The 25,567-nt window shown below is 41.2% G+C and overlaps 1 protein-coding gene across 7 annotated transcripts in view; it reads right to left on the reverse strand.

Moving 5' to 3' along the window:
• The window catches only part of PLA2G4A (phospholipase A2 group IVA), a 107,310-nt gene that overhangs the window by 37,372 nt on the left and 44,371 nt on the right, over positions 1-25,567 (reverse strand). For 2 of the 7 annotated variants that reach the window (XM_052665678.1, XM_052665677.1), the window contains exons 2-6: positions 23,749-23,852; positions 23,449-23,584; positions 17,686-17,767; positions 5,146-5,294; positions 1,533-1,646 (exon numbers count right to left, since the gene is read on the reverse strand). In XM_052665678.1, coding sequence (XP_052521638.1) covers positions 1,533-1,646; positions 5,146-5,294; positions 17,686-17,767; positions 23,449-23,481 — 378 coding nt within the window. In that variant the 5' untranslated portion in view covers positions 23,482-23,584; positions 23,749-23,852. Of the gene's footprint in view, positions 1-1,532; positions 1,647-5,145; positions 5,295-15,157; positions 15,285-17,685; positions 17,768-17,916; positions 17,944-19,096; positions 19,156-19,245; positions 19,731-23,448; positions 23,585-23,748; positions 23,853-25,567 lie in introns of those variants that run through there. The other 5 variants (XM_052665682.1, XM_052665679.1, XM_052665676.1 and 2 more) reach the window with 5 other exon arrangements.

Genomic DNA, 25,567 nt, shown 5'->3' on the forward strand with positions numbered 1-25,567 from the left:
ATTCCAGCACCTGACATTATTAATTTAGAAAGCACTTCAGAAAACATGCAATGATTCAATGGTTGAAGAAATGTATGCACACAGTACTACATAAACCCTTGAAGGGAAATGTTCCAGCAGGGAGAGCGTGTCTTTTTTACCTTACACAGACTGCCCAGCAAATCTCAGGGATACGCACTGTGCGTGCAAACTGCCTGCATGGGACTCAGCCTGACCTGATGTTCCCTTCCCATTTGCTTCTTAAGGTAACCCCTAGTTAAACGCTAAGGTTCGTGCATGGAGCTCCCTGCTTCCCAACAAATGGGCTTTAATTGTTTATTTGCTGTAATCAAACCTACTTTTAAAGTTGTATCCGGCTGAAAATAGCAGAGCAGTCACAAATCAGGAGCTCTGACCATATCACGATCACAGCCCCAAGCAGGAATGCATGCAGTACTGATAATAGATATAGTATATGCACATGATATATAAAAAGATGAGCAGACGTGAGAGATATAATCAACTGATGAAGTGTGTTCAGAATGGCCTTCAGTATTGTAATACTTTAATCCATGTAGAACAAATTAAATTATTAACAGATGTAATAACAATTTCCAGGAGTTACCATGCAGACAGGCAATCCATGTTAAACTGACACCATTTTGTTTTGCATATGAGTTTAAAGAAAATAATCAAACTAGAACTTGTCTTCTTTTCTTTTCAGCACCACATGCAGTAATGCATCATTAATGTTAAGTAGGGCTGTGTTACAACAAGCCATTCATTATAACTGCAATGCACAGTAATAAAAGAATTTCTGTTAGCTTTCTGGAAGTCACAAACTTCAAGTAGTAGAGATAAAATAAAATCCATATAACAAAGGCCATGAAACTAAAGTGAACCAAGTGGTGATGAAACCTGTTTGATACTAGACTTGTAGAGAGAATTGCCTCAGAAAGAAAAGTATTCAGTGCTACTCTGTTTATTCATTATCTTCAGCCGTACTGCAAAGAGATAAACACAGTGCCAGCAGGCAGCCCAGTGCTTAACCATGGCCAATAGTGAATGCTCAGGAAACCAGCTTCAGGACCAGGTGTGCAAACCTGAGCTGAGATTTCCCCCTGCCCCAAAGCCTCCAAAGATGTAGCTATTTCCTGACCTACAGGCAGCCATTACCCAATGAGGGATGTAATATCTCATTGTCTATTTTAAATTTAAAACTGTGTTGATAAAACACAGCCAGAAATAGCAACAAAGAAGCCTTGGATTTTTAATCAGGGTTGCAAGTGCAGGCTAAATGTTTTCCTTATGAAGTGACTAAGGGTAAACTCCGAGTAACATCAGACTCAGTGAGATTCCTTAGGAAACATCACTCAGGCTTTCTAAGCACCAACTTCAGCACGACTTGTGAAGAAGCTGTATCTAACCATGTATATCCACATTATACAGTGATTTAGGTGCTCTCAGTTCAGGCACTGATTACACTGATTACAAACTTCCCAACAGATTCACAGCCACATAACAAGGGCAAAGCCACAAATGTTACGACTCACATTGTTGAAAGTTAATTGGACCTCCTTCTTCTCTCCCAGTTTCAGAGAGGATATAGGAAATGTGGCCATACCAAGAGTCTCATCCATAACGTAGTTGGCATCCATCAAAGTAACCTAAAAAGATAAATGGCATTCAACACTGATAAATCCCTTTTTTAGGTCCATATGGATTATGTCCAAAGTAACTTTTAAAAAGGGATGTGGAAAAGAATGTAACTAACCCAACACAGTCAACACCCTAGGGTATGCTCTTCAAGCAAGATAAGCTAGCACACAGTGAAGGTGGCTTTTTTTTAAGGCATTCAATAGAGTGAGTATGACAGTATCATTCGTAAAACAATTTTCATTTGTGCACTTTTTCTGTCAATAAATCTCATCACAATTCTGAACAGATGCAATTACTTCAAATTATATGAATTATATATATAATCATTTCAATTTCTAGCTAGTACATCTCTGTGGAGAAGACAATAGTGTTCTAAGCATCATATGCCAAAAAACATAATGCAACTTTTTCAGCTAAGATGGAATCCATGTGTCCTAATTTTCCATTCACAGACCAAGAATTTCATAGCAAAAGAAGCACAGCATTCCAAACGACACAAAGCCTTTCTCTGCATCAAACCAGACCTTCAAGTCTCTTCTCATTTTTCATATCAGAGCATATATCTTTGCAAATGCAATACTATCCAAGCATTGACGCAAACAGCAGAGAACACTGTCCAATGCATTTGCCCTAATTCTCCTGTGCCAATGCATTTGCCCTAATTCTCTTGTGCCTATGTCTAGCTGTCTTTTTTCTCAGAGGCAGCCTTTCAGTTCTCAAGTAAGATGCTTGCAAAGAGTTTCACATTACTGTTTCCGTGGTTTCTAGTAAATGAGTCCCCCAAATTCATTTGGTTTATGAATTTTTTCCACTTTATGGATTAGTTTCTTCTGAAATACCATGTTTGTGGCTTGGAGCATATATTTTGCGTAAAACAAATGCAATCAAGACACAAACACTTGCATGACTATTTGTTAAATCTGAGCTCAACCTTTGCTCAGCTATAGAGAATTTGTCTCATCCTGTGCCACTACTGATACTTTGAAACAAACTGTATTTTAGTGACATTGATATTCTAACATCATCTGCATTCTTCTGTTTCCTCACAGGACTCAATACTCATTGTTGTAACCTTTGAGGGCTGATTTATGAAACCAGCAGCAGCAGTAAGAACTTCATAGCAGGATTTTAGAGAGCTTCTTACACTTCAAAGTAAAAACTACACTTGTGACAGTGTTAAACGTTTAAATGACTTGAGGAGTAGAAGGGGTTGTGGAGTCTGCGTGAGCCTGGGAACTCACAAAATATGCTTTAGATGGATTTTGCTGATTTGAATTCTGATGCTGTCCCCCACACAGGAATCCAAAGGCTCTGCTATGGACACTGTGTGTGCACCACAATGGCAGAACAAAAATACCAGCCTTAACTTAAAGAATGTGTTTTTCATGGGGAAGAGAAGTTTTACGAAAAACAGCATGTATTTGTTTATGCAGACATAAATCAAGCAGATCCAAAATTAACCATTACTACATGGTATGCTGGCTCTTGGCAGGCAATTTCCATAAAATTTTATAGCACTTGCCTCCTAAAACAGCAATGATCTTTAGTTATTGTAAAGATACATGTCCAAATTCTACTTCTAAAGAAATCTGCCGCATTCTCTTATAACATGGCTGTCCTTTTGGCTTGCCTGGGCCACGCTGCGTGAAAATGAGCTGTCTTGGGCAGCACCTACATAAGTGTCTCCAAAAGTAATGCCTCCTATTTATTTCCATGGAAACCACAACACATACAAAAAGTACAATAACACTATTTGATAGAGCAGATTCTCATCTACAAAAAGCAGTTATTAACACAGTCACCATTACTAGCTACGCACTTGCACCAGCAATGAACAAGAGCCTGCATGCCATGCTGGTAAAAATCTGCACCAGTGGAGGTGATCCACTGTTGCTGTCACCACTGCTGAAATGCACCACCCACCCCTCACTGTGCTCAAATCCACTGTTTGATCTCCATCAACATTCAGCACGTGCTGATGAATGTCAATGGGTGTAATTTTTTTTTCTGCATGGAGGAATTCAGTTCCACACCTCTGCTTCATACACACTTCCACTTCAGACGTCATTCTGTCAGACTGTCCCTTTGCTGCCATCTGTCACGCTGCAACAACATGTAATGGAATGCAGGCAGAAAGGTTCAGCCTCTACTGCCATCCCACCAACATCCACCTCTAATGTTGTAAGCCAACACAATAAAATACGAGGTATTACTTTTGGAGCAGCCCTCATAAAAATACATATTTATATTTATATTATATAAAATATATAATATTTTATCTTAATATAAAATATAAATTATAATAATATAATACATATATATTTATATATAGCCCTCATAAAATAGAGCAACAAAGACAGGTTGATGAACCCAAATTCTTACTTTCTCCTTTCTATTTCCCCAAACGATCACTGCATTTCTCTTTCTAAGTCGATTACTACTCACCTATATTTTCATGAAAAAATAACAACTAAGTTACAGATTCCAGCTTTTTCCCTGATTTCACTTGGCTACGCTGCATGTCTGAGATCAAAACACTTAGTGAGAATCAACTCAGGTGACCACTGCACAAGATAAAATGTCAGGAGCTGTTCTGCATAATCTCTTTTCTGCAAAACGATTGTGAAGTTACTCTGACTTCCCTGAAGTCATTGTCACACTGGTAGGATGAACATGAAAGTTCTTTGTGCTCCAGTAGGCTGACCACACAATTCTTCTTCTTTGAACTGCAAATCTGATCCTCACCCCAGGAGCAGAGAGAGCATTGTTGGAAGCACAACACAATTTTAGTATCTTGATCTGTTTAGCCTCAAGAGGTCATAGTTACTAGGTCAACAAATAGCTTTCCACGCTTTATCTTCTGCCCTTGCTCCCCATTTAATTTAGGCTGAAAACCTGTACGCTTACGTCAGATCAATTTACATGTTAGGACCATGTCCTTTGAAGAACCAAGCTAACACAGCACCACAGAACTTACATTCTTACTATATGGACTGGTAAAATAATTATATATAATACTCACCTTTTGTACACAACCCAAGAAGGCTTAACATACTGATATTAGACAATGGCTCAGACAGCAAGCCTGCACATGGACAAAGAGTTCCAAAACATCACTGTGTGTGCACTGAGAAAAAAGTAGAACCACACTTCTGCTTTTTGACTACTGAGGGGAAAGCAGGGAATGAATGGGCAGAAACTTGACTTTCCAGCCCCACGTACTCACTGTCCATAATAGCAGAATCAGTGAAGGAAGCAATGAGAAAAAATTTATGGCTGATGTGATCTTACAATGACTCTCAAGGCTATTCACTGAATACAACACCTCTTACCTAGCACCATAACTAAAAGCAAAATTCAGCCTTTACTGTTAAACGATAAAAAACACCACCACCACCACAAACTCCAAAATCTCAACACAGCAGATGAACAAAGTACTGTTATTTTAAACTTCCAGACATTTTTTGACTTCCATTTCCACATAGGCAGCTCAGTCACTTTATTTACCTCAAGAACGTTCTCCTGGTTGGGGTCCAGAATGAACTCAAAAGTCTCGTTCCACACAGGATTCACATCATTATTGAAATGTTTAGTTCTCTTCCTGCAGTCAGGAGCGGAAGGGATGAACAGTTCCACATAGGGGTCTGGAGTGTCAACTACAGAGACAAACAATGCAGCATTCCATGTAACTCAAATCTGAGTTGTAACAGTTATGTGAAAACAGTTATGTGAAAACGCTGATTACCTCATGATCTAAGGCAGAAATATATTTAAACTTAACTATACAAATTCCATGAATATAAAGAAACAAGCAATAAAACAATATTACCAGTATCTCAGAAGGAAACAGAAGTTTTGCTGTTAGGTGAAGAGAGACTTGAACAAACAGAAAGGCACTGGGAAAGATTCACCTTTATTGGAAATACGTATACTTCTACCTAGCATTGGTAATTATTTCCAAAAGCTCTTACCCCTTCCTTATCCCAGTGTCACAGCACTGACACAAGAGCATTCCACAAAACAGTCCTCAATTAAAAATCTAAACAAGCAATGGGGTGTCTAGCTTTGGATCCTCTTTCACCTGTTTGACTTTGTGGAGGTCACCGCAGAACCATGACCATGCTAGCACGTTATATTTGAAAAACAACTGCAGAACCCTGACTGAAAATACAGTAACGTATGACAACTTTATCTAATCAGAACTATTAGTGGGAGAAAAGGTACACCTTGAAAAAATTCACCTGACGTTCAATCAAAGCCATTCCATCTTGAAAGCAAAGAACACACTGTTGGCATCCCAACATTTCCAATCCATTAAAGCCAGTAATTTTCTTCTGACAAATGAGATTTTTCACTCAAAAGAGATTATTTTTTGTCTGATATTTAACCATCACCAGTGTCAACGTCTCTATTATGAATGACAGTTCATTCCTAAATGAGAAATTCCAGTTGTCCTGATCCTTAAATAGTGTCACGTTGTAACTGCAGAAGAGATTCTATCCTGTTTTCACATTTAAGTTCAACTCGTAAAAGATAGAGAGCACTGTGGAAATAGAATGTCACTAGTGTGTTTTATCAACAGAAGAAATTCAGCCAACCTGTTACAGAAAGCAGTAGGCATGAATAGGACATGTGCTGTCAGCATCACTACCCTTCTCTGACTAATTTTTTTCTAACTCCATATTAGTTTGTTTTGCTTCAACCATATGTTCAGTAATAGTATGGATTTTCACTTTCTTCATCTCACCACTGTCAATCAAGGTTTAACAGAAAGTATTTTTTGCAACAATTTATTATCCTACAAATACAAGAAACAGGCTGGTGTTGACCTTTCCATACAAAGCCACTAGCTGTAACATGGTAAAACACACACATCTCCGCAGCCTCTCTGCAAAGGTTGTCCTCTGCTTTTGGGGAATACTTAAAGAAAACATTCTGCTCACTATGAACATGAATCCTTGTATTAAAGATGTCTTTAGGAAAGAGATTAAAATCCATCACTAGGTCAAACAGGTCTGAACATCCCACCCTGTATAAACTTCAAGTCTAAAGATACTTTTTTCAACAGAGCCAGACGTGTTCAGAGGTTCCTGATTTCAATACATTATCAGTGTGTGCTGAAGCCAAGAGTTATGGGGTCCCTACAGCAAGGAGAAAGAGTAAACAAAAAAGTTTATATCAATACTTTCAGGAGTCAATCTCCTTTTGGAAAACCTCCTGAAAAGCCTCAGGAGGTTTTGTGTACCAAGGCAGAATGGAGTCAGAACATTCAGAGCCACCTGCCACTGCTACTTGGGAACATCAGCGAGAGCTAACACAGTTTCTGACACTACCAACAAAGAAAGTACTGAACTTGCACAAAATAAAAAAACTTAGAATCCCTGTGGAGAAGCAGAACAACATACAAGACTCAGACAGATTTTTATGTCATGCTCTGTATCTGTGGGTCTCAGCTAATTGCTACAACTTGGCAGGTCACATGTTACCTGTTAATTAATGAGGAGTTATTTAAAGCTAGGGAATGGTGTGGCAAGCCTTTAGATAGCACTCTTCATTAGCTCCTGAGAATTTTTGTCTTAGCTTGTCTCTTAGTCAGGGGAAGAGATGGGATCAATCCCCAGGTGTATTTTGCATCTTTCTTTTTCCACTGACGGATGTAACTAATTGCCAACTTCTACTGGCTGCATTACCTCTCTTGAATTACAACACAAATCCATGCCTAAAGGCAGGGAATTCAAAGCCCCAGGAGCCTGCACAGCAAAACACCTACTGCAGTGAGCAGTGACAAGATCTCATCTGTAAGCCTGGACATTGAGCAATACCTAGGCAACAAACCCTAAGGACACACAGTGCCAAGAGGTTGAATGTGCCCCCAGAAGCTTGGTTTTTAATAAAAATAGCAACACTTAGCAACGTTCTGAACAAAACTTTGATGCCTCTCCTGTTCAATTTTTATGTGACTATGGGATTGGCTCTAACTGGAAGTTACAAAACTTTGATTTTTGTTTTAAGCACAAAAAGCCAATGGCTCCCCATGTGTATTCCAAACCCCAAAGCAAGTGGAAAACTCAGGCCTCAGCACAGCTGGCAGCCAGCTGCCATTACTGACTCCTCACCAGAGAGAATGTAAGTGAACACTGAAGCAGAACTTAAACCAAGGCACAGAGCAGCTAAACTTAGAAAATCAGCAACTAAAATAAATAAAAGAAATACCTTGGTAACTGAGCAATGCCAAGCCTCCCCCTCACTCCCTGCCTTTATTATGTTTTTTAACCCGAGGCTAGGAGTTAATAATCTGCCCTTTCATGTTTTAAGGTTTATTTTGTGCTATTTTCAATTAAGAAAATGAAAATCTATTCTTTTCAAACTTCCTTCTTCAGCCGAAGAGGAAAAATACTGGAAGACTGTGTGCTCTAATTAAGATATTGCTACGAGCCATGCTGTATAAATAAAAATTGTACTCCTTTTATCACTTGGGGATGGCACTCACAAACTAGCTACTAGCAATCTAGTAATGCAAAGTTGCTTAATATATTTAATGTGCAGGTAAAATAGATGGTGTATGCATCTTCTTGCACAGATCTATTTATTCCTGTACATGTCTTTGCTGGTTGATTTCCTAGGTATGCTTAAAAAAAAAAAAAAAAAAAAAAAGAATCTCAAAAAATGAAAAACAGCTTGATCATCACTGTTATCTGTATTTTGATATTAAAAATACCCAACATTATAATGAAACAGCTCGTGGGTCAAAAGCTGTCGCTTTGAGACTGCAATCATTGTAAGAGAACTAAGTTTGCATACATAGGGGCAACACTGTTAGAGAATTGCTCCTTGACTGAAGTGAAGCAAAACTGGAAAGAAACATAGCCAACTTCAAAGACTCTCCATGAAAAGCAATGTCTATTCATACCTCTTCCTCAGGACAGACCTATAGACACATGAACTATTGATAGACAGCGACTGTAGTGTACAACTCCACATTCCTCCCTTCTTGGCACTGTGACTCTATACAGTAAGAGCCTCAGTGTTGGCAGGCAATTAACACAAGACACTTCCAGAAGTAACTAAGAACTGCACACACGGTGGCACAGGCGTGCTACAAAACAGAGACACCAGACACCATTCCTCAGAGAAAAAAGGAAGATAAATTGACATACAAATGTGGCCAAAAATCCACCTTCATACAAAGTACAAAATTAGTTTCAGCATTGATTTCAAGGAGTGCTACAATTATTAGCTTAGAGCTGGATGAATTATAAAGGCAGTTAACAAAACATTTATAATACATATTCTGAAAGATCTACAGCATCTGCCATTTTCCAAGGGTTTGGAGAGATCCAATACAAAAGCAAAATTAGCGTATAAAGGTGCTGTTGATTTGTTTCTTTAACAAAGTTATAAACAGTCTTAACAAATGGCCAAGAGGTAGGAAGTAAGGTTTTAATGACTTCTCTTCTATCTCCACATATATAATTCCTATAGAATCTTACCTCTGAACAACACAGTGAATCATAAAGCAAAACACACAATGGACATTAATTACAACCGATCATTCTCACGTGAAAAATGAAGCAATATACTAAAGAAAACCGTATGATTTTCTACAATGTCTGGAAACCATTTTATTTTGTACTATCCATTTGGCAGAATGGCTGAGATCAGGCCTCCATATTAATGTAATTAACAGTATATATTTCAGTCATTCCAATTTCAATTATTTCAATACTATAACAGACTCAGAATCTACAGAAAACTTGTTCAAATCTAAACCAAAAGCGATAAAGCCACCTCTATTAATCATTAAAATTCATCTAATTGGTTTATCAAAGCATGAAAGAAATGCAAAGCTCTTGAAGCATTCAAAAATCCAATTTGCTACAGAAGAATCTGTCTTCTTTATCCCACTTATTATAAGCTTATTATAAATACTTGTTATCAATGCATAATAATCTTGGATTATTAAACAAACTATTACTGGATTATTAAATAAAACTGGTGAGGCCACACTTAGTACTGCGTCCAATTCTGGGCTCCCCTGTTCAAAATAGGCAGGGATCTCCTAGAAGGAGTCCAGCAGAGGGCCACAAAGACTGTTAAGGGCTTGCAGCATCTCCTGTGTGAAGAAAGGCTGAGTAACCTGGGTCTGTTCAGCCTGGGGAAAAGAAGATTGGGGGGGAGGGGCCTGATGATGTTGATAAATATCTAAAGGGAGGTGGGAGGAAAATGGATGAGGCCAGGCTCTTCTCAGTGGTGCACAGTGATAGAGCAAGGAGTAACAACTTGAGCCTTGAACACAGAAAGTTCTGTACTAACACGAGGAAGAACTTCTTTACAGTAAGGGTGCCAGGGCACTAGAACAGGCTGCTCAGAGAGGTGGTGGAGTCTACTTCTACGGAGATATTCAAGATCTTCTGGACATGTTCAACCTACTGTAGGGTGCCTGCTTTAGCAGGGCATTGGACTGAGTGATCCCTTGAGGTCCCTTCCAACCCCTGCCATTCTGGGATTCTGTGAAAACTATATTAATATTAATTTTGGTTAATATATGCCTAGCATTATAGAAAGCAAATCTGGATCCAGACACTTTGGACCCATGACCTCCAGACACCATGCCTATGCACTTACAGGAATATTTCAGCAAGTGTATTGCAGAACTTTAAAGAAGAATTTTGTTGGTTTGGTTGACTGAAGTTTTTTGAGCTTCTGGGTAACCAACATCCTCTATGATTATGTGTTACCATGTTCATAATTATCACGAGGTCCCAAATTACCATCCTAGTCTACCTTCCACCCATTTTTTGGCTCACAGGACTGCAGTACAACCTCATTAAGATCGAAGCTCTAACTAATCTTTGTCACATCTCATTTTTCTTTAAGTACGAACAGTGAGGATTTAGAGTTATGAAATGAATTAACATGAATTAACACAAGCCTCTCCTGACTTCACAGATACCATTCAATCCACCTTCCCAATTTCCATCATTCTTTCCTCACATGATACCAAGAACATCAAGGCCAACTCCCCCCTGTGCCACACACAGTGTCGATGCTTGGATTTCAGTGGTAATGGCACAAATTTAAGAGCAGCCTGAGCACAGCCAGTGGTAGGATCATAGAATGACACGGGTTGAAAAGGACCTCAAGGATCATTAAGTCCCAACCTCCCTGCCACTGGCAGGGTTGCCAAACACTAGATCAAATACTAGATGAGGTTCCTCAGGGCCTCATCCAATCTGGCCTTGAACACCTCCAGGGACAGGGCGACCTGTCTGGGCAGCCTGTTCCAGCATCTCACTACACCTGGTGAAAAATATCCCCGACATCTAATCTGCTGTTTCCCCTCTCCTCCCAGTGGAGGAAGGAAATAGCAGCCATGCCTTAGGAGCAAGCAGGTCTTACTGTGGAAGGGAGTAGAGGAAGCTGTGCAGCAGGAAGGTATGACTGAAGGGTCTGGAAGCTACTGAACCTGCTATTTCCTTACAGGATCCTAAGCAAGGTGCTTCAACAAGTTGATTAGCACTGATTGCTCAAACGAGTATCGTGCAAGCTATGTGAATCTCTTCACAGGTAAGGAAGCATAGCTTTGACAGTCACGTTTTTGTTTTAATGGTGAATTTTGTCGGACTTACTTCACAATGTGCTTTACAGCGGCATGGAAATATGAGTTGTTATCCCTATCACAATTGAGTGATATGTCTTTTACCATTTTCATGAATAAAAAGGCTGTTTATTAACAACTATCCATCATGAGTAATTGCCAAATAACAAATATTCCCCAAAGTATTAATAAGTATTTGTATCATTAAATTTGTCTTGCCCTTGCTCTGCTGAAATTAATGAAAGAACAGGTTAATGGAAGGCCTGACAGTGTGCGTCCAGAACAGAAGCACCATTAACTACTTACTTGCAAGTAGCCAGGGAGGAATGGAAATGTCAGAGCTGCCAGGTCCCACACAGAGTCCCAGCAGTGCCACTTGGGCATGTGAACAATGGCAGTGAGCACCCTGACTGGATTGCCTGGTGCTCTGGGTAAGACATCACATAGATGTCTCTCACTGCAGCAGGCAACAGTTAAGCATGTCCTGTCATTCATAAAATCAGAGAAACACAGAATCATAGAATGGCTTGGGTTAGAAGGGACCTCAAAGATCATCTAGTTCCAACCTCCTGCCATGGGCTGGATGCCACTCACTAGATCAGGCTGCCCAGGGCCCCATCCAACCTGGCATTCAATGCCTCCGAGATTGGGCACCCATAACATCTCTGGGCAGCCTGTGCCAGTGCATCGCCAACCTCTGAGTGAAGAATTTCTTCCTAGCATCTAACCTACATCTCCTCTCCTTTAGCTTAAGGCCTCTACCCCTTGTCCCATCATTATCAGACCATGTAAAAAGTCAGTCTCCTGTTTACAAACTACCCTCAAGTACTGGTAGGCCACAGTAAGGCTCCTAGAAGCCTTCTCCAAGGTGAACAAGCCCAACTCATTCAACCTTTCTTCACAAAAAAGGATTGAAGGGCTGGAGCAATCCTTGTGGCACTCCACCAGACAAACTCCAACAGCTCCACATCCTTCTCGTGCTGAGAGCCCCAGGCTTGGGTGCAGTACTCCAGCCAGGGATGCAGCAGGGCAGAAGAGAGGGGGCAATGACCTCCCTCTCCCTACTGCCACCACTTTTTTAATGCAGATCAGGTTACCATTGGCCTTCTAGGCTGCAAGTGCACACTGCTGGCTCATGTCAAGTTTTTGTTCTGCAGGACTCCCTGGTCCTTTGCAGCAGAGCCATTCAATGAGTTCTTCCCCCAGTATGTACTCTGGGATTGTCCCTACCCAAGTTGGGACCCAAGCAGTATTTTGCACTTGGCCCTGTTGAACCTCATTTGATTCATATGGGCTGGAGGTGCAACTCCGGAAACCCTTCAGTTCTTCTCCTACTTGGGTAGGTGGAGCCAGGAACACAATGCAGCAGAACTGGCTGTGTCAGTCTGCAACACCAAGAAGCATCTTATGACTCTATTGGGTAATCTTTACATTAAAATCTCCAGCAGCCAACAGCAGAATCTGAAAAGCAGCAAGGCCATGATCTGTCTTCCCAAGTTTGTTCTGAATTCCCACTTATCAAGAGGACCGTGGCTTAGTGCACTCCTCCCAGGTTAGCAGTGGTGGCCTCCAACCCCCTGTGTCACCCATACTTCAGATGAGACTGTTTCAGCTATTTTAGCTTTTTTAAATTAGCTGATTTGAACTAATAAAATAAATACAATTAACCTGCAAAGCACATTAGCTAAGTTTAATTAAATTCCTATGTAGGCCATCTCATAAATCAATTTAACTTCAATTATTTATTCAATTTAACGCCAATTCTGAAAGAGTATTCACAACAGGTACTAATGCAGTCTAATTACTACATCTTCAATTTTCCCATTAATTTGGAGCAATTGCTTCTGAGAGCCTTCGAACAAATTAATGGACTGCCAGCAAGGGGCCACAAGCAGGAGGCATGAGGTTATTTGCTGCATGTGTTCCAGGTAGTATATAAGCACTGCCCAGGTTTCTGGCCTTATCAGACAGATGTTGAAAAGAGGATGATGCAGGATTGGATTCCATTTGTGGAAGGTGACTGCAAGTGAGGCGACACTGCTCCCAAAACAGCAGCTTTGCTCTGAGAAATTCTGTCATTGAGCAACTGATTTGTTAGAGATTATTACTGCCTTGTATTAGAATGCTTTTCAGCTCTGGCACTCTTTAGGTGAAGGAAAGGACTGTGCTCCCAGCTCAGGGAGTGCATTACTATCTATTTCACTGGTAGAAGGGACACCACCACCAGCTTTCCTGACACAGGTTTGACAAAAATGTAAAATAACATTGCCACCTGAACCCTTTAATAGTTTCACAACAGATCCATCAAACTGCCAAGAGAAAAAATTCCCCCCTCTAGGTTCTCTCTCCAGCTGCCTTTGTAGAGAAAGCAGGGAAAAACAACTAAAACATCAGTTTGTAATGGCCCAGAGAAAAACCCATTTTTCTGGTGGTACAGCAGAATTCAAGGTATTGTTTGTTTTTTCCTTCTTCAATTGAAAAGCTTAGCTCTTACAAGCACTGTTAGTGCCACATCTATGAACCCTTTCCCTCCGTCACTGCCATATGCCCCATGCAGCTGTGGGTCCATGCTGATGCCTCGTCTGCGCAGCGACAACTGGGGCTGGTGTAGGCTTAGGTATATCATCACATTCCTGGTATATTACTCAAGCCCACAGTGTAACTTCTACATGTTGATAAGTATAGCTTAGGTCTAGTCTGGCATAAAGTCTGCTAATGCTAACTGAAACTGTCAACATTTTCTGAATCCTCAGAACAAGTTTATACTGGATCTGTGCTTGGTATCACAGGGCCTTAGAGGTTTCGGTCTTTTACCAGTGGCTACAGAGCTCCTTGCACTGTGATGCTGAAGCACAGCCTCAGAACCTCTGAGTGAGAGAGGCTGGCTTTCTGATTCTGACAAATGCTGTCAGTGAGACTTCAAGAGCCTGGAGCTGCCCAAACACGGCAGGACCACAGATGAGTGCAGGCTGAGGTTGGTTACATAAACCTCATGCCTCAATAAAACCACAAGAAGAGAAGAAAGCTGGAAGAAATCAAGCTTCTACGGAGGACTAACAAGACAAGGAGGGAGACCCACTCCTAAAAAAGAAACGCTCAAAATGTAGAAAAAGTGGTATCTTCAGCTCCATGAAGAGACCCCCAGGAATCCCACTATGATGTTTCACCAGGAAACATGCATCTGGAATCAATACATGGATCACTGTCCTTTAATATCTTCATCAGTGACATCAACAGTGGGATTGAGTGCACCCTCAGCAAGTTTGCATATGACACCAAGGCATGGGCTGCAGATGATACACCCAAGGGACAGGATGCTATCCAAAGAGACCTAGGCAGCCTGAGCAGTGGGCGCAGAAGAACCTCATGAGGTTCAAGAAAGCCAAATGCAAGGTACTGCAGCTCGGTGATGGCAACCCCTACTATAGGTACAAGTTAAGGGATGCAATGACTGAGCACAACCTTGCCAAAAAGGTCCTGGGGGTACTGCTAGATGGCAGCTGAACTTGTGCCAGCAACGTGCCCTCAAAGAAGGCTAACCATACCCTGGTCTGCATCAAAAGCAGAGCGGCCAGCAGGTAGAGGGAGAGGATCTGCCCCTCTGCTCTGTGCTTTGAGACCTCACTTGGAACACTGCATCCAGATGTAGAGTCCTCAGTACAGGAGACACATGGACCTATTGGAGGGCATCCAGAGGAAGGACACAAAAATGATCCAAGGGATGGAACACCTCCAGGCTGAAAGAGCTGTATGCTGGTATGATCCAGATTCAGATCTGATTGCCAGTATTTGTAGGATCACTCTATAAAGATTTTAAAGCTTACAGAGAATCTCAGTGAGAAAAACAAAAAAGAGGGCCTGAAGCTATCCTAGCACCAGTTTTCTCTGTTGCTCCAGTCAGCCAGGAAACAAAGCATATACCTTGAGTCAGCAATGCTGTGTATGAACTGTTCACATAAGGAAACATAGCCTGTGGAAGTTGCAATATACATCCATTATTGACTTTTAAGGATGACACATCCATTTATATTCTTCATTAATGAAGAGTTCGGGACATCTTGAAAATTCTGCACATCTCTTCAGCCTAGGCCTGGAAGGATAGAGGAGTAGATAGTACGCCATACACTTGTGATGCTCAAGCACAGTCAGAACCCCATATACACCAGACACAAGGCTTCTTGGGTAGAGGCAGACCTCAGATACTTATGGTAGGAATACAGCAAAGTAGGAAGTTCCTCCACAATAAACTTCAGTCTACCCAGATCCTTCAACACTGTTTCAGAAAGCTATCAGTCTCATAAAAGATGGCAAAGATGTAAAATGAATCATGTGGCTGCAAAGAACAACAGCGTTTCAAAATACAAAGCGATGAAAAGCTGTTGGCCACCCATGCCCTCTAAGCCAGGAGATGAGAACCCCTTCAGAACTCAACACTTGACATCCTGAAGATATCAGCGTTTAAGAAGCCCTTTCCAAAGAAAAGCGAGTTCCAGATTACAGCCTGAGAAACATAAATATAAATGAATTGATAATTTTGTAGCAGGATACTCTTAGCATCTGAGACATTCACTTGTGATATGGGAAAAGGAACAAAAGCACACCACTAATCTTCCCCAGAATCTCCATCACCACTACAAGTTAACTCTCTGAAGTTATACAAATAGACTTACCTTATGTTACATAACACAGACATTCTCTCTGCTATCAAATCCTATATTTGAGGTCAGAAACCTGATATAAATGTTCAGAAATTCCTTCAACGAGTTATTTTCAACAAACCAAATGAAAAAATACTGGCTGCCACAATCAACTGTGAAGGATCTGCACTACTCACAGCTTGCTGATACCAAATAAAGATGCACAAGGTTACAGATTTGATCAAATAGCTTCCAGGCTCCAATACACCAGGATTTGTATATACATGGGAAATAGAAACATTTCCAAAATAGAAGCAATCACATACCTTTCGCTGGTTTTTATTTCACTTTGGGGGATTTGCCAGGACTCCAAGAACAAGCCCTGGGAACATGAAAGTTCTCTGAGGTGCACCAGGCTATGGAGTGTTGGCACTGCCTCAGACAGGAAACCAGGCAGGTTTCAGTAGCCCCTGAGATAGTTCTGCCAGGTTGTATCCAAGTTTTTTTCTGGTAACCATTCAATTTCAATAATTCAGTAAGTTTTCAGACTTACTGGATGGAAATACATTATTGATGGATAATATCTGGAGTTTACACCTTAGGACCAGACCTGTTCTGGTGATCTTCTGGCTTTCTTTTTAATATTTTTCATACTCTCTTTCATACTACCTATACTTCAAGCCTCCCATCCTTTCTTCCCTCCCTATGTCCCCACTCTCTTGTGCCAAGATCCTGTGTCCTTCCACTGAATCCATCTTCTCCTACACATAAATCTGTGAGGCCGTTGTTCTAGTTCTTTACAGCACTTCTCCCATGTTTTTTGTTTTGTTTTATGTGAAGACCCCATAGCAGATACCAGATTCCCAAGTCTTCCCCTGCCAAGGCTCCCTGCCATCACTCTCCACCTACCTGCCATGTTTAATATCAGTGCTGGCAACTAAGTATAGAAGAATCATTCACTTGCCAAAGCAAATCTGTGTATGAGAGCAGCTGCTGTAGTCTGACCTGAAAGCAGCTTCCAAGAATGCGCTGGGAAAGAAATAACTGCCTCTCAAACAAGCCTGACCAAAGAGGAAAAGCAAGGTACTACCATGCTCCTCCTCCTCCTCAGAGGCAGTTCCAGGCTAAGTAAGGGAAGAAGTGCCAGAGAAAAGAGTGACAACCTGAGAGCCAAACACTCATAATAAAGGAAGCAGGAATACTCTCCTTACAGACTGAGCCAGTGTAGTATTCTCTACTTTCCTCCTTAAGAACAGGCAAGAGTTTTCATGGGTCTTTCCTGGTGGCTTCCTGTTCAGCTGCTAAACCTAGAGACTCAGAAGTGTAACAGAAAGGGGAAGAAGCAGTGGTGCCTTATGTAGCACTCCAATGTGAGATCTGCTTATTCTCTCCCCCCTTTCTTTTTCTATTGTGTTCACTCAGCAGAGCTCTACGCTTCTTTCTTCTCAACTGTTAGTAACACCAAACCACAGCCTTTTGAAGATACAAGAGCCAGATTCACTATCCTCAGAACAGCACTTCTTACTAAGCCAAAAAACTAAACATAGGTATGTTTGCTTGTAGGCAAATTGTTTATAACTCACTCATCTTCTCTGGATCAACAGAAAGAAGGACCGGCAAATCTGCTTTCTAATTTGAAATGAGCGAGCAACAAAATGGATACACAGCTTTCACTTCAACAAAGCAGACAGAAAAGACAAAACACAATCAACCTTTTATTGCATGACAAGTGTGTTGAGGCACTCCCTCTCCCCCCTGCCTATGGAACGGTCTCCTAGAAAAAAGAAGCAAAACAGAAAGAGAGATACTCACGCATGTCACCAATGGCTCCTTTTGTGACATTTGTGGCTTTCCTTACTGTCACAGTGAATATGTGTGAGTACTGGTGTTCCACCTAGAAGTTGGAGAGTTAAATGTGATTAAAGTCCAGAACCAAAAAGCGGCTGTTAGAAACACCTTTCACTTCATCTGAGAACTGAAAGAAAGAAATCTCCGAGTCAAAATGTAAAATAAATAAATAAATAAATAAATAGAAATGCATACTGGATAGAACATCATAAAGCTGAACTGCACCCCGTAGCTTTACTGAAAGGTCAGACCTTATACTGGGGTTGCTTGATTTTCCTGCAGCCACACCTACTGATCTCAGTGAATAATACTCCTCCTCTACAGAATCTGCTTTAAGGCATTTAGTCAGTCAACCAACCCAGTATGATAAAAAAAGATAGTGGGGGGTATTATTTTACCATATGCTCATTTTACAATTACTTTCCTCCAGTAAAAATGGGTGCAAAAAAAGGATTTAAAAAAAAAATCAGTAAAAGATGGTATAGCTTTAGTACACATCAACACTTAAAGCACAAGTATCCCCAACACAGTGGAGAAAATGTGAAAAGCAAGCTGTTACAATGACCACAAGTAAACTGCACACAGTTTTTGGAGCTTCCTGTTTCCTGCAAAGACCAAGCAACAGCAGGAGCTGCCCTTCTAAAGCAGCCGGAACGCATGTCCCAAATGAAATAGGGAAGTAGAAAAGGACGTGAAATTAAGAAACAAAAGTAAAAACCTCAAAGTAGAAGCAGACATGAGCTCTTCTCATCATCTACATAGTCACACCATGTTTGACCAACTCACTGAATGCCACTGAGAACCATCCTGGCACTGCCAGCAGGTGCCAAGGCCTTCCTTACACAGGAAGGGCTCAAGGGCACAGAAGCCGCGAGCACCCAGCCCTGCAGCCAGGCAACTGCTCCCAGTACTACACCTACACTGCCTGCTTGGTGCCCAGCCTCACTTGGGCTTTCTGACTGCCTACGCAGCATTGGTTCACCTAGTACAAGCTCAGCCTCCTGGCAAGAAATCCAGGTACGTCCTCGGCCCCAAGCTCTTCCATGCAGACAGCACTGAGTCCGAGCTGCTGGGCCCTGCAGCCCCAGGCACAAAGGCTGCACGAGGCCCTACACACCCCCTGGGGTCCCACCAGGTGCTCTCCCGAAACCACACTGACACAACTGTGCCCTGGGTCGCAACTTGGGGTATTCTTGTTATCTCTTCTTCAATGCCCACCAGCTTTGTGAAATATAGTTAGATAAACACTGCTTCTGAATCATTAAAATCAGAGCAACTAACCAGATTATCTTGCAAAAGTTTCCAATCAGAAGTAAAAGAGCAACTACTGAAATCAGGAAACTCCTTAAAGCTTTTTTAACATGACAGACATTACCTCTGACATGGGACGTGCCCATTCAAGCTGTGTCTGGTGCTTTCCTGGTATGTTTTCTTCTGGACACATTAAAATAAATAAATAAATAAAAACACATCTTTTTTTAAAGGAATAAGCTGAAGAGCCAAAAAAAACCACAAAAAACTTACATGCAGACAGCTCAGTAACTTCATAATATCCACCTTCTGCACTGCTACTTGCATGAGCTGCTTGAATGGGAAGGAGGATGGAACCTCTCCCTGAACACACTTTCCGCCACAGGAGAGAAGGGGGTTGGTGGGTAGCTGAGACTGCTGTGAGCTATGTGGGGCTTCCCCATCTGTGTCATTTTTGTGGTTTTGTGAATTTTCAGATGCTCTGAATCTCCAGAAGACAGCTTCCCTCATCACCCTGTTTCCAGTTCACTTTACAAGTGCTCAGGGCTGTTTTATTGGTGTGCACCACGTCCACATGCATGTCAGACTGCTGAAGATTTCACAACACAGTGCTGGCCCAGTGTTTGCTCACACAAACTGGTGTCGTTGCTTTGTTATACACAACCTTATAATTAAAAAGAAATGTCCAAAGTGCAAACACACCGCCCTTCCCCTTGTTCTAACTGTCAAAAAAGATCCTGTCCTCACTTGAGACCTTGAACCAGAGATCACTGAGCATTTAGCAACAAAGAGAGGATCGAGCTGTCATTAAGTTACAGGTACAAGACATTGGAGGGCTGGATTTAGTTTTCAGCTGCCATGTGCAGCTCAAGTGCAGTTCTGGTGTCCTACAGTGCTGCAAAGGTGCTCCCTTAGAGACAGTATCACTGGAAGGCAGCCTGCCTGTACCTTGGCCCTATTTATCAAACTCGTATGCATCAATAAATTGCCCACTGTCAAATCACAGAGTGGCTGTGTTGGAAGGGGCCTTTCAGCCTCAGCCCCTGCCATGGGCTGGCTGCCCTCACCAGATCGGGCTCCAAACTGTTAACTGTGTGTGGAATAACATTTGGTACCCTCCAAAATGAATGCACACATAACAGTGGCAAAACAACACAAAAGCATTATCTTCTTTCCCCATACCTCACCCAAAATAACACAGCGAGGTTTACAATTATAAAGTTATTAATATTTGGCTGTAATCACATGCTTAGGAGAGTTTTGCAACAACACAGTACTAAAATGAACTATCGCCCTCTTAGAAAAAAAATGTACATAGAAACACAGGAAGCTTGAAAGTCCAGCTCCTTTCTTATCCCAAAATGTTTTCAATGCAACTCAGTGCAATCAGAAGTAAAGGCATTTTTCCATTTTGGATTTTGTTTCTAAGAGTAATAAATATCCAAAATTAACAGTTAGCACATGTTTGGGGATCACTTCTTTGTTGTTTTTTGGAAAGGCTAACTTATACAGAAGCAAGAAGCCCTGAAAATACAACGTATTGACTCTGAATACCTTTGTAAATCCAGCCCTTAATAATTTAGATGACAAAGCTTCATTTTCAAGTGATTTATGTTCATCTTAATTCTTGATAAAAATCTGTACATTGCCAACCTCTCAATTACTTCTGAAAAAAACAAGACTGCACGCAAATCACTTAAACATTGCAACACTGAGTGGAGCAATATCTGCATACCTTTAGAAACACAAGTCGGGTTAAAATTTCAGAAGATCACATAACTCAAAAGCCTAAATACTCTCTCCTAATGAGGCCTGGCTTTAAGCATTTGTTTCATTTTATTTCCTCTTTCTCTATAAATAGAAAGAAGGAAGAAGTTAAAATAAAAATAACCTTCAATTTGCCTTCTCCGGAGATGGGTTTTCTGAATGAAACACTCCCATGTTTGATCGGGGGGGGGTTGATCCCCCCCCCGAGATACAAGCACAAGGTCTTGCAAGTATGCTACTTGGAAGATCCACTGTTCAATATCTCCTACCCTCACACAACTCCCAAACTGTTTGGTTTTTTTAAACCCTCATTCTGCCTTCTTCCTTCCTTTTCCACTTTAGCTGTTCTATCCTCCCCATAAACTTTCACTTGTTATCTAACTCACTTTATTTTTACCCATTTGCGTAAAAATTTTTTTACCATATTTTTACGTATTTGCGTAAAATCATTACTTCCCCATCACAGACGATGCTCTAAAAATCTGCTGTAAGACAGCCAGGTTTTGCCTATGAACTTCCCACACTTACAAAGAAAGCATGGAATTTGCATGCATTGAATACAGTATTTTTCATGCCCTAGAATGCTGAGTCACAAAGTGTAACTCAATCTGGAGATACACACAAAATACAAACCAGGAAAGTCTGGTATACATTGTGTAATAAAGAGTTACTGCTTTTACTTCCTCAACTTTATGCAGGACACCTGAGCTGTCAATTGAGTCAGACAAAGGAAAATGTTTGCCTATTTTCTTAAATAACGGATATCCATGAAGACCACACTCTCACACAGATGCTACAAATTAAGTCAGATAGTTCTGCATGGAAGTCTTGAAATAACTTTACCCATTATTTTAATATTTAACCCCAATAACAATTTAACAACGTGCATTAAGTCACAGCTATTTATTTATCTGACAGTACTTTTGGTGCAGTCAGATCTACCAGTACCTACGGTGACTTTGCAAATGCCTCCTTTCATTCTCTCAGCTTTCATAACACAGGGAAGGGAAAAGACAAAGAGAGCAGAAAACACACAGTATTTAGCAGGACTTTTGGAAAATGCTGACTTCTGAGTCTTCGAATGTCAACTGTTATTAAAAACACATTGGTTTTTCCTGCTGCCCTGAGTGTTCCAACTTAGTGCAACTTTCCTTGCAATTTAAATTCACGTGAAAAGAAAAAAGAAGAAAGTTTCTTGCATTAACAGTGTTCCTGTAACAACACTCTTAATCAGAATTCAGCACTGCTAGAAGATTAAAATTACTTATACTTCTAAAGCTGAGTTTTCCTCACTATAGTGTCAAAAGAGATCTTTTAAGTGAATGATGGGAATGTCTCAGACTGCTTCCACAGAGGTGCAGAGCAGAGAAAACATTCTATCCAGGAGAGGGCACTGACACAGAAAGGAATAAATTCATGTGTTGTTTTAAATGCTGTTAAATACAGGCATCAATGACCCTGAAGCCTCTCTTTACAGTGGTCTTCACAGAGCATGAGTTTCACATCTGCTGGCTGCTAACTCATATAAAGGATGTGACTGTGTGGGGTGGAAACCACAAAACTGATAAGAGATCTTTTCAAGGAAGCACACGCTACATTTTTAGTAATGTAAAAAGTTCAACTTTATTACAAGTGTATGAACTATCTTTAAGTGTGTATCTAGTTTCCTGCCATGAGATTGTTATGAAAAATGGCTGATAAGAACAGACTCACTTGTTCCAAGATTTTGGTTGGGATAGGAATGGAAATATTTAACCTGGAAAGTCATTCGAGCAGTGACACACAAGAGCACATTACAGCCAAAACTCTGGCCAGCAGCTGAGCCGTCCTGCTGCCTTCCAGCACTCAGCAGGCAGTGCTGCTCCCGTTTCCCATTTCAGCCCCTAGCTCCTACTTCTCCACTGACACAGCCCACGCTCGTGTGGTTCTGTGCTTCCCTTAGGTCGGCTCTGACAACACACAGCTGAGCTTTTGCACTGATTTTCTCCCACTTCAGCAAGGTCAGGACTAGCTGTGCCTCTGACCTGCTACGGTGGGTGCAGGGAGAAGACTGGGAGGCTGTGGGAAGAAGGGAGCACAGTGGCATCGATGTGTTGTTGAGTGGCACAGGTCATCTCACTGATCCTTACCTGGAGCCTACAGGCTATTAAAGTATATAGCCTGAGACTCTGAACAAAAATCACTGATGGACATTGCTTTAGGACTTGTGCATCCAAAACTGCCAATTCATCTCTCTACCCACTTTCATGGGAAAACGTTACTCAGTTCATAGAATATTATAAAAAATTGTATTGGAAAGGAGAAAGATAATAACACAATGTTACTCCTGTGGGAAATAGTTCTGACTGACAATTAGTTATGAAAAACCAGACAAATATAAGCATTTTGATGAAACAATCCCAACAGACAGTTCCCTCAGAACACCACCATAGTGACATCACACCCATCAGTTAAGGTAGGACCCTGCACTCTGTTGCAACTTCTACATGAAATCACTCTCCAAGTCACTGACTGCTTTCGAGAAGCTGGCTGTCTTTCATATTTCATTCAAACAAGATCCTTCATAAATTTGCTCCAGTCACACTTAACATTACTTAAACAAACTTAAGCTACTTCTAGTGCAGTGTGTATCTTCAGAATAACTTGTTACAGAATACATAGCACAAGACAGTATACAAGAAATCACATAGAAGATTCATAGCTACTTACCACAATGTGTTGATAAGGATCTATGAAGGACATTTCTGTCTCAATTTTTATTCAAGACAGCTGCCAAATGTCTTGTACAGTTCCACACCGAAGAGGCTTCTCAGTTATCCAAAGCAGGATTCAGTATGACCTGTAACTATTAAATAACAAAAAATGAAAGTCAAATATTAAAATCCTTATGTTCCTTTTAAATTGTATGTTGTACCAGAACAAATGAGTTCCTTCATTTTAAAAATGGTTCCCACAATACATTTGTTAAGCAAAATCTTAATTTCATACGTGCAGTAGGGGTATACCTACTTGCCTGAACTAGAAAAATTTCTTGCACTTATTTGTTCTACTTCAGCGTAAGAGCATAAAAAAAAGTATCTTGAATTCCAGACATCCAAGTGCTTCTGTCAGATCTACAGATAAACAAAAGAATAACACAACTGTTAAAGCTCCATGCACTACAACTCAAGTAAGTAATAAAAAAAACCCACTGTTTCATTAATTGCCTTTTTATTGTAACAACCCATTCTTAGTCTCTGTAGGCTACCTGCACACAAACGTGCTCACACAGACAAGGCACAGAGATAAAGCTCCTCTTTGTGCTCCCTCCCCTCACACAGTGATGCACAAGGCCACCTCCTGCGCTCACACTGAGCTGCAAAATTCAGACTGAAAGGTTCAGGCATGGCAGGCAGCGTCCTGCCTCACTCAGCTCTGCTCAGCCCCTCAATGCAGATCTGGGTGCTAATAGCCCAGGGTGGCTTCTCTGCCTTCCGTAAGTGATAAACCAGCAGCAACAGTGCCCTCTGTACAGCTGCAGAGGCAGTTCCAGCAGAGCAGTGGCTTGGCCCTGAGCAGTCAGTAGCCTGCAGGGATCCACAGGTGGGCAGGCTGGGAATGAAAAGAACAAAGCACCACATGGGTGGATTGGTCTCAAGGAAAAGTTGCCTTATCTTCCATTTCTAATGGACAGCATAAGCCCTGAAGAATGATGACGTATGTCATTCTCCAAAGAGTCACTCTGAAGCAACTATGTGTATGCTTTTCCATAAAACTTTTAGTAATTAGAATACATCGCATACATTCTTTGATCCTTTCAGCTCCAGCAAGACTGGAGGCTAGAAATTACCCTGACTTTATTAACTTAACTTGCTAATTGCAGTCTAAGGAAGTCTGAACAGAAACTTAACCATGCCTTAAACTCACAGTTTTGATTCAAAGCAGCTCAGTGTCAGGTTATCAGGAACAAGTCACCTTCATTACAGAGAGCAAAACAGCTTCTCGTACTTAAAGGAAGCTCCCTAACACAAAAATGTCCTATTGTAACATTATTTCACCCTACTGTGATCACAACTGCAAGGACTGATTTTCATTACAATTATTTCAGCCAAGTTCAGCAATGCTATAAGCAGGCAGATGGGAGAGAACCATTTGCAGAAATACCATATAGTTGATTTGCAACAGTCGAGGTTATTTTGGCTGATGTCCCAGTTAAAGAAGGACACTGGAATCTTGATAAACAAGCCCTTCTGTATGGGCTGCACAAGAAAGAGGAAAAGGGAGCAATGAGGAATACCCAGTCACTGTGATGCTGAAAAATTTGTAAGTCAATAAAACTGAAAATGTGCCCTTTCCCTAAGTGCACAGCAAAACTTCCAGCAGGTTACCACGCTCGTTTTGGGAAGATCCACCAAGCAGAAGAGGTGGCTGCTGCCTGCAGGAGGGGAAGGCTGGACAGGCCAAGTTGAAAGGCTTGTCCTGGAGGCAGGGATCCAGCTCCCCAGATCATTACTCTGCTGTCCATCTGCTTTAGACATGAGATCATCCTCGCTGCTCCTACAACCCCCCGCCTCATTTATTTTAACATCTGCAGGAAACATGTTTGGGATCCTACAAACAACAGCCTCTTTGAGTACTGCGCAATGACTTCCCAAGTGTCATCTGTCCTCCATGTTGAATGAGGCAAGGATCATGCAAACAGACAAATATGCAATCACGTAATTAGCAGCTCTATCAAAAACACAGACACAAAAGACTTGAGTTCAGGGAAAAAAAATTGATAGCTAAAAGAGAAAAAAGCCATGAGCAAGCAGAGCCTGATGCGATACACAGTGGAAAAACAAACACA

The sequence above is a fragment of the Tympanuchus pallidicinctus genome, unplaced genomic scaffold (assembly GCF_026119805.1).
Source record: "Tympanuchus pallidicinctus isolate F22 unplaced genomic scaffold, pur_lepc_1.0 scaffold7, whole genome shotgun sequence".
NCBI lineage: Eukaryota > Metazoa > Chordata > Aves > Galliformes > Phasianidae > Tympanuchus > Tympanuchus pallidicinctus.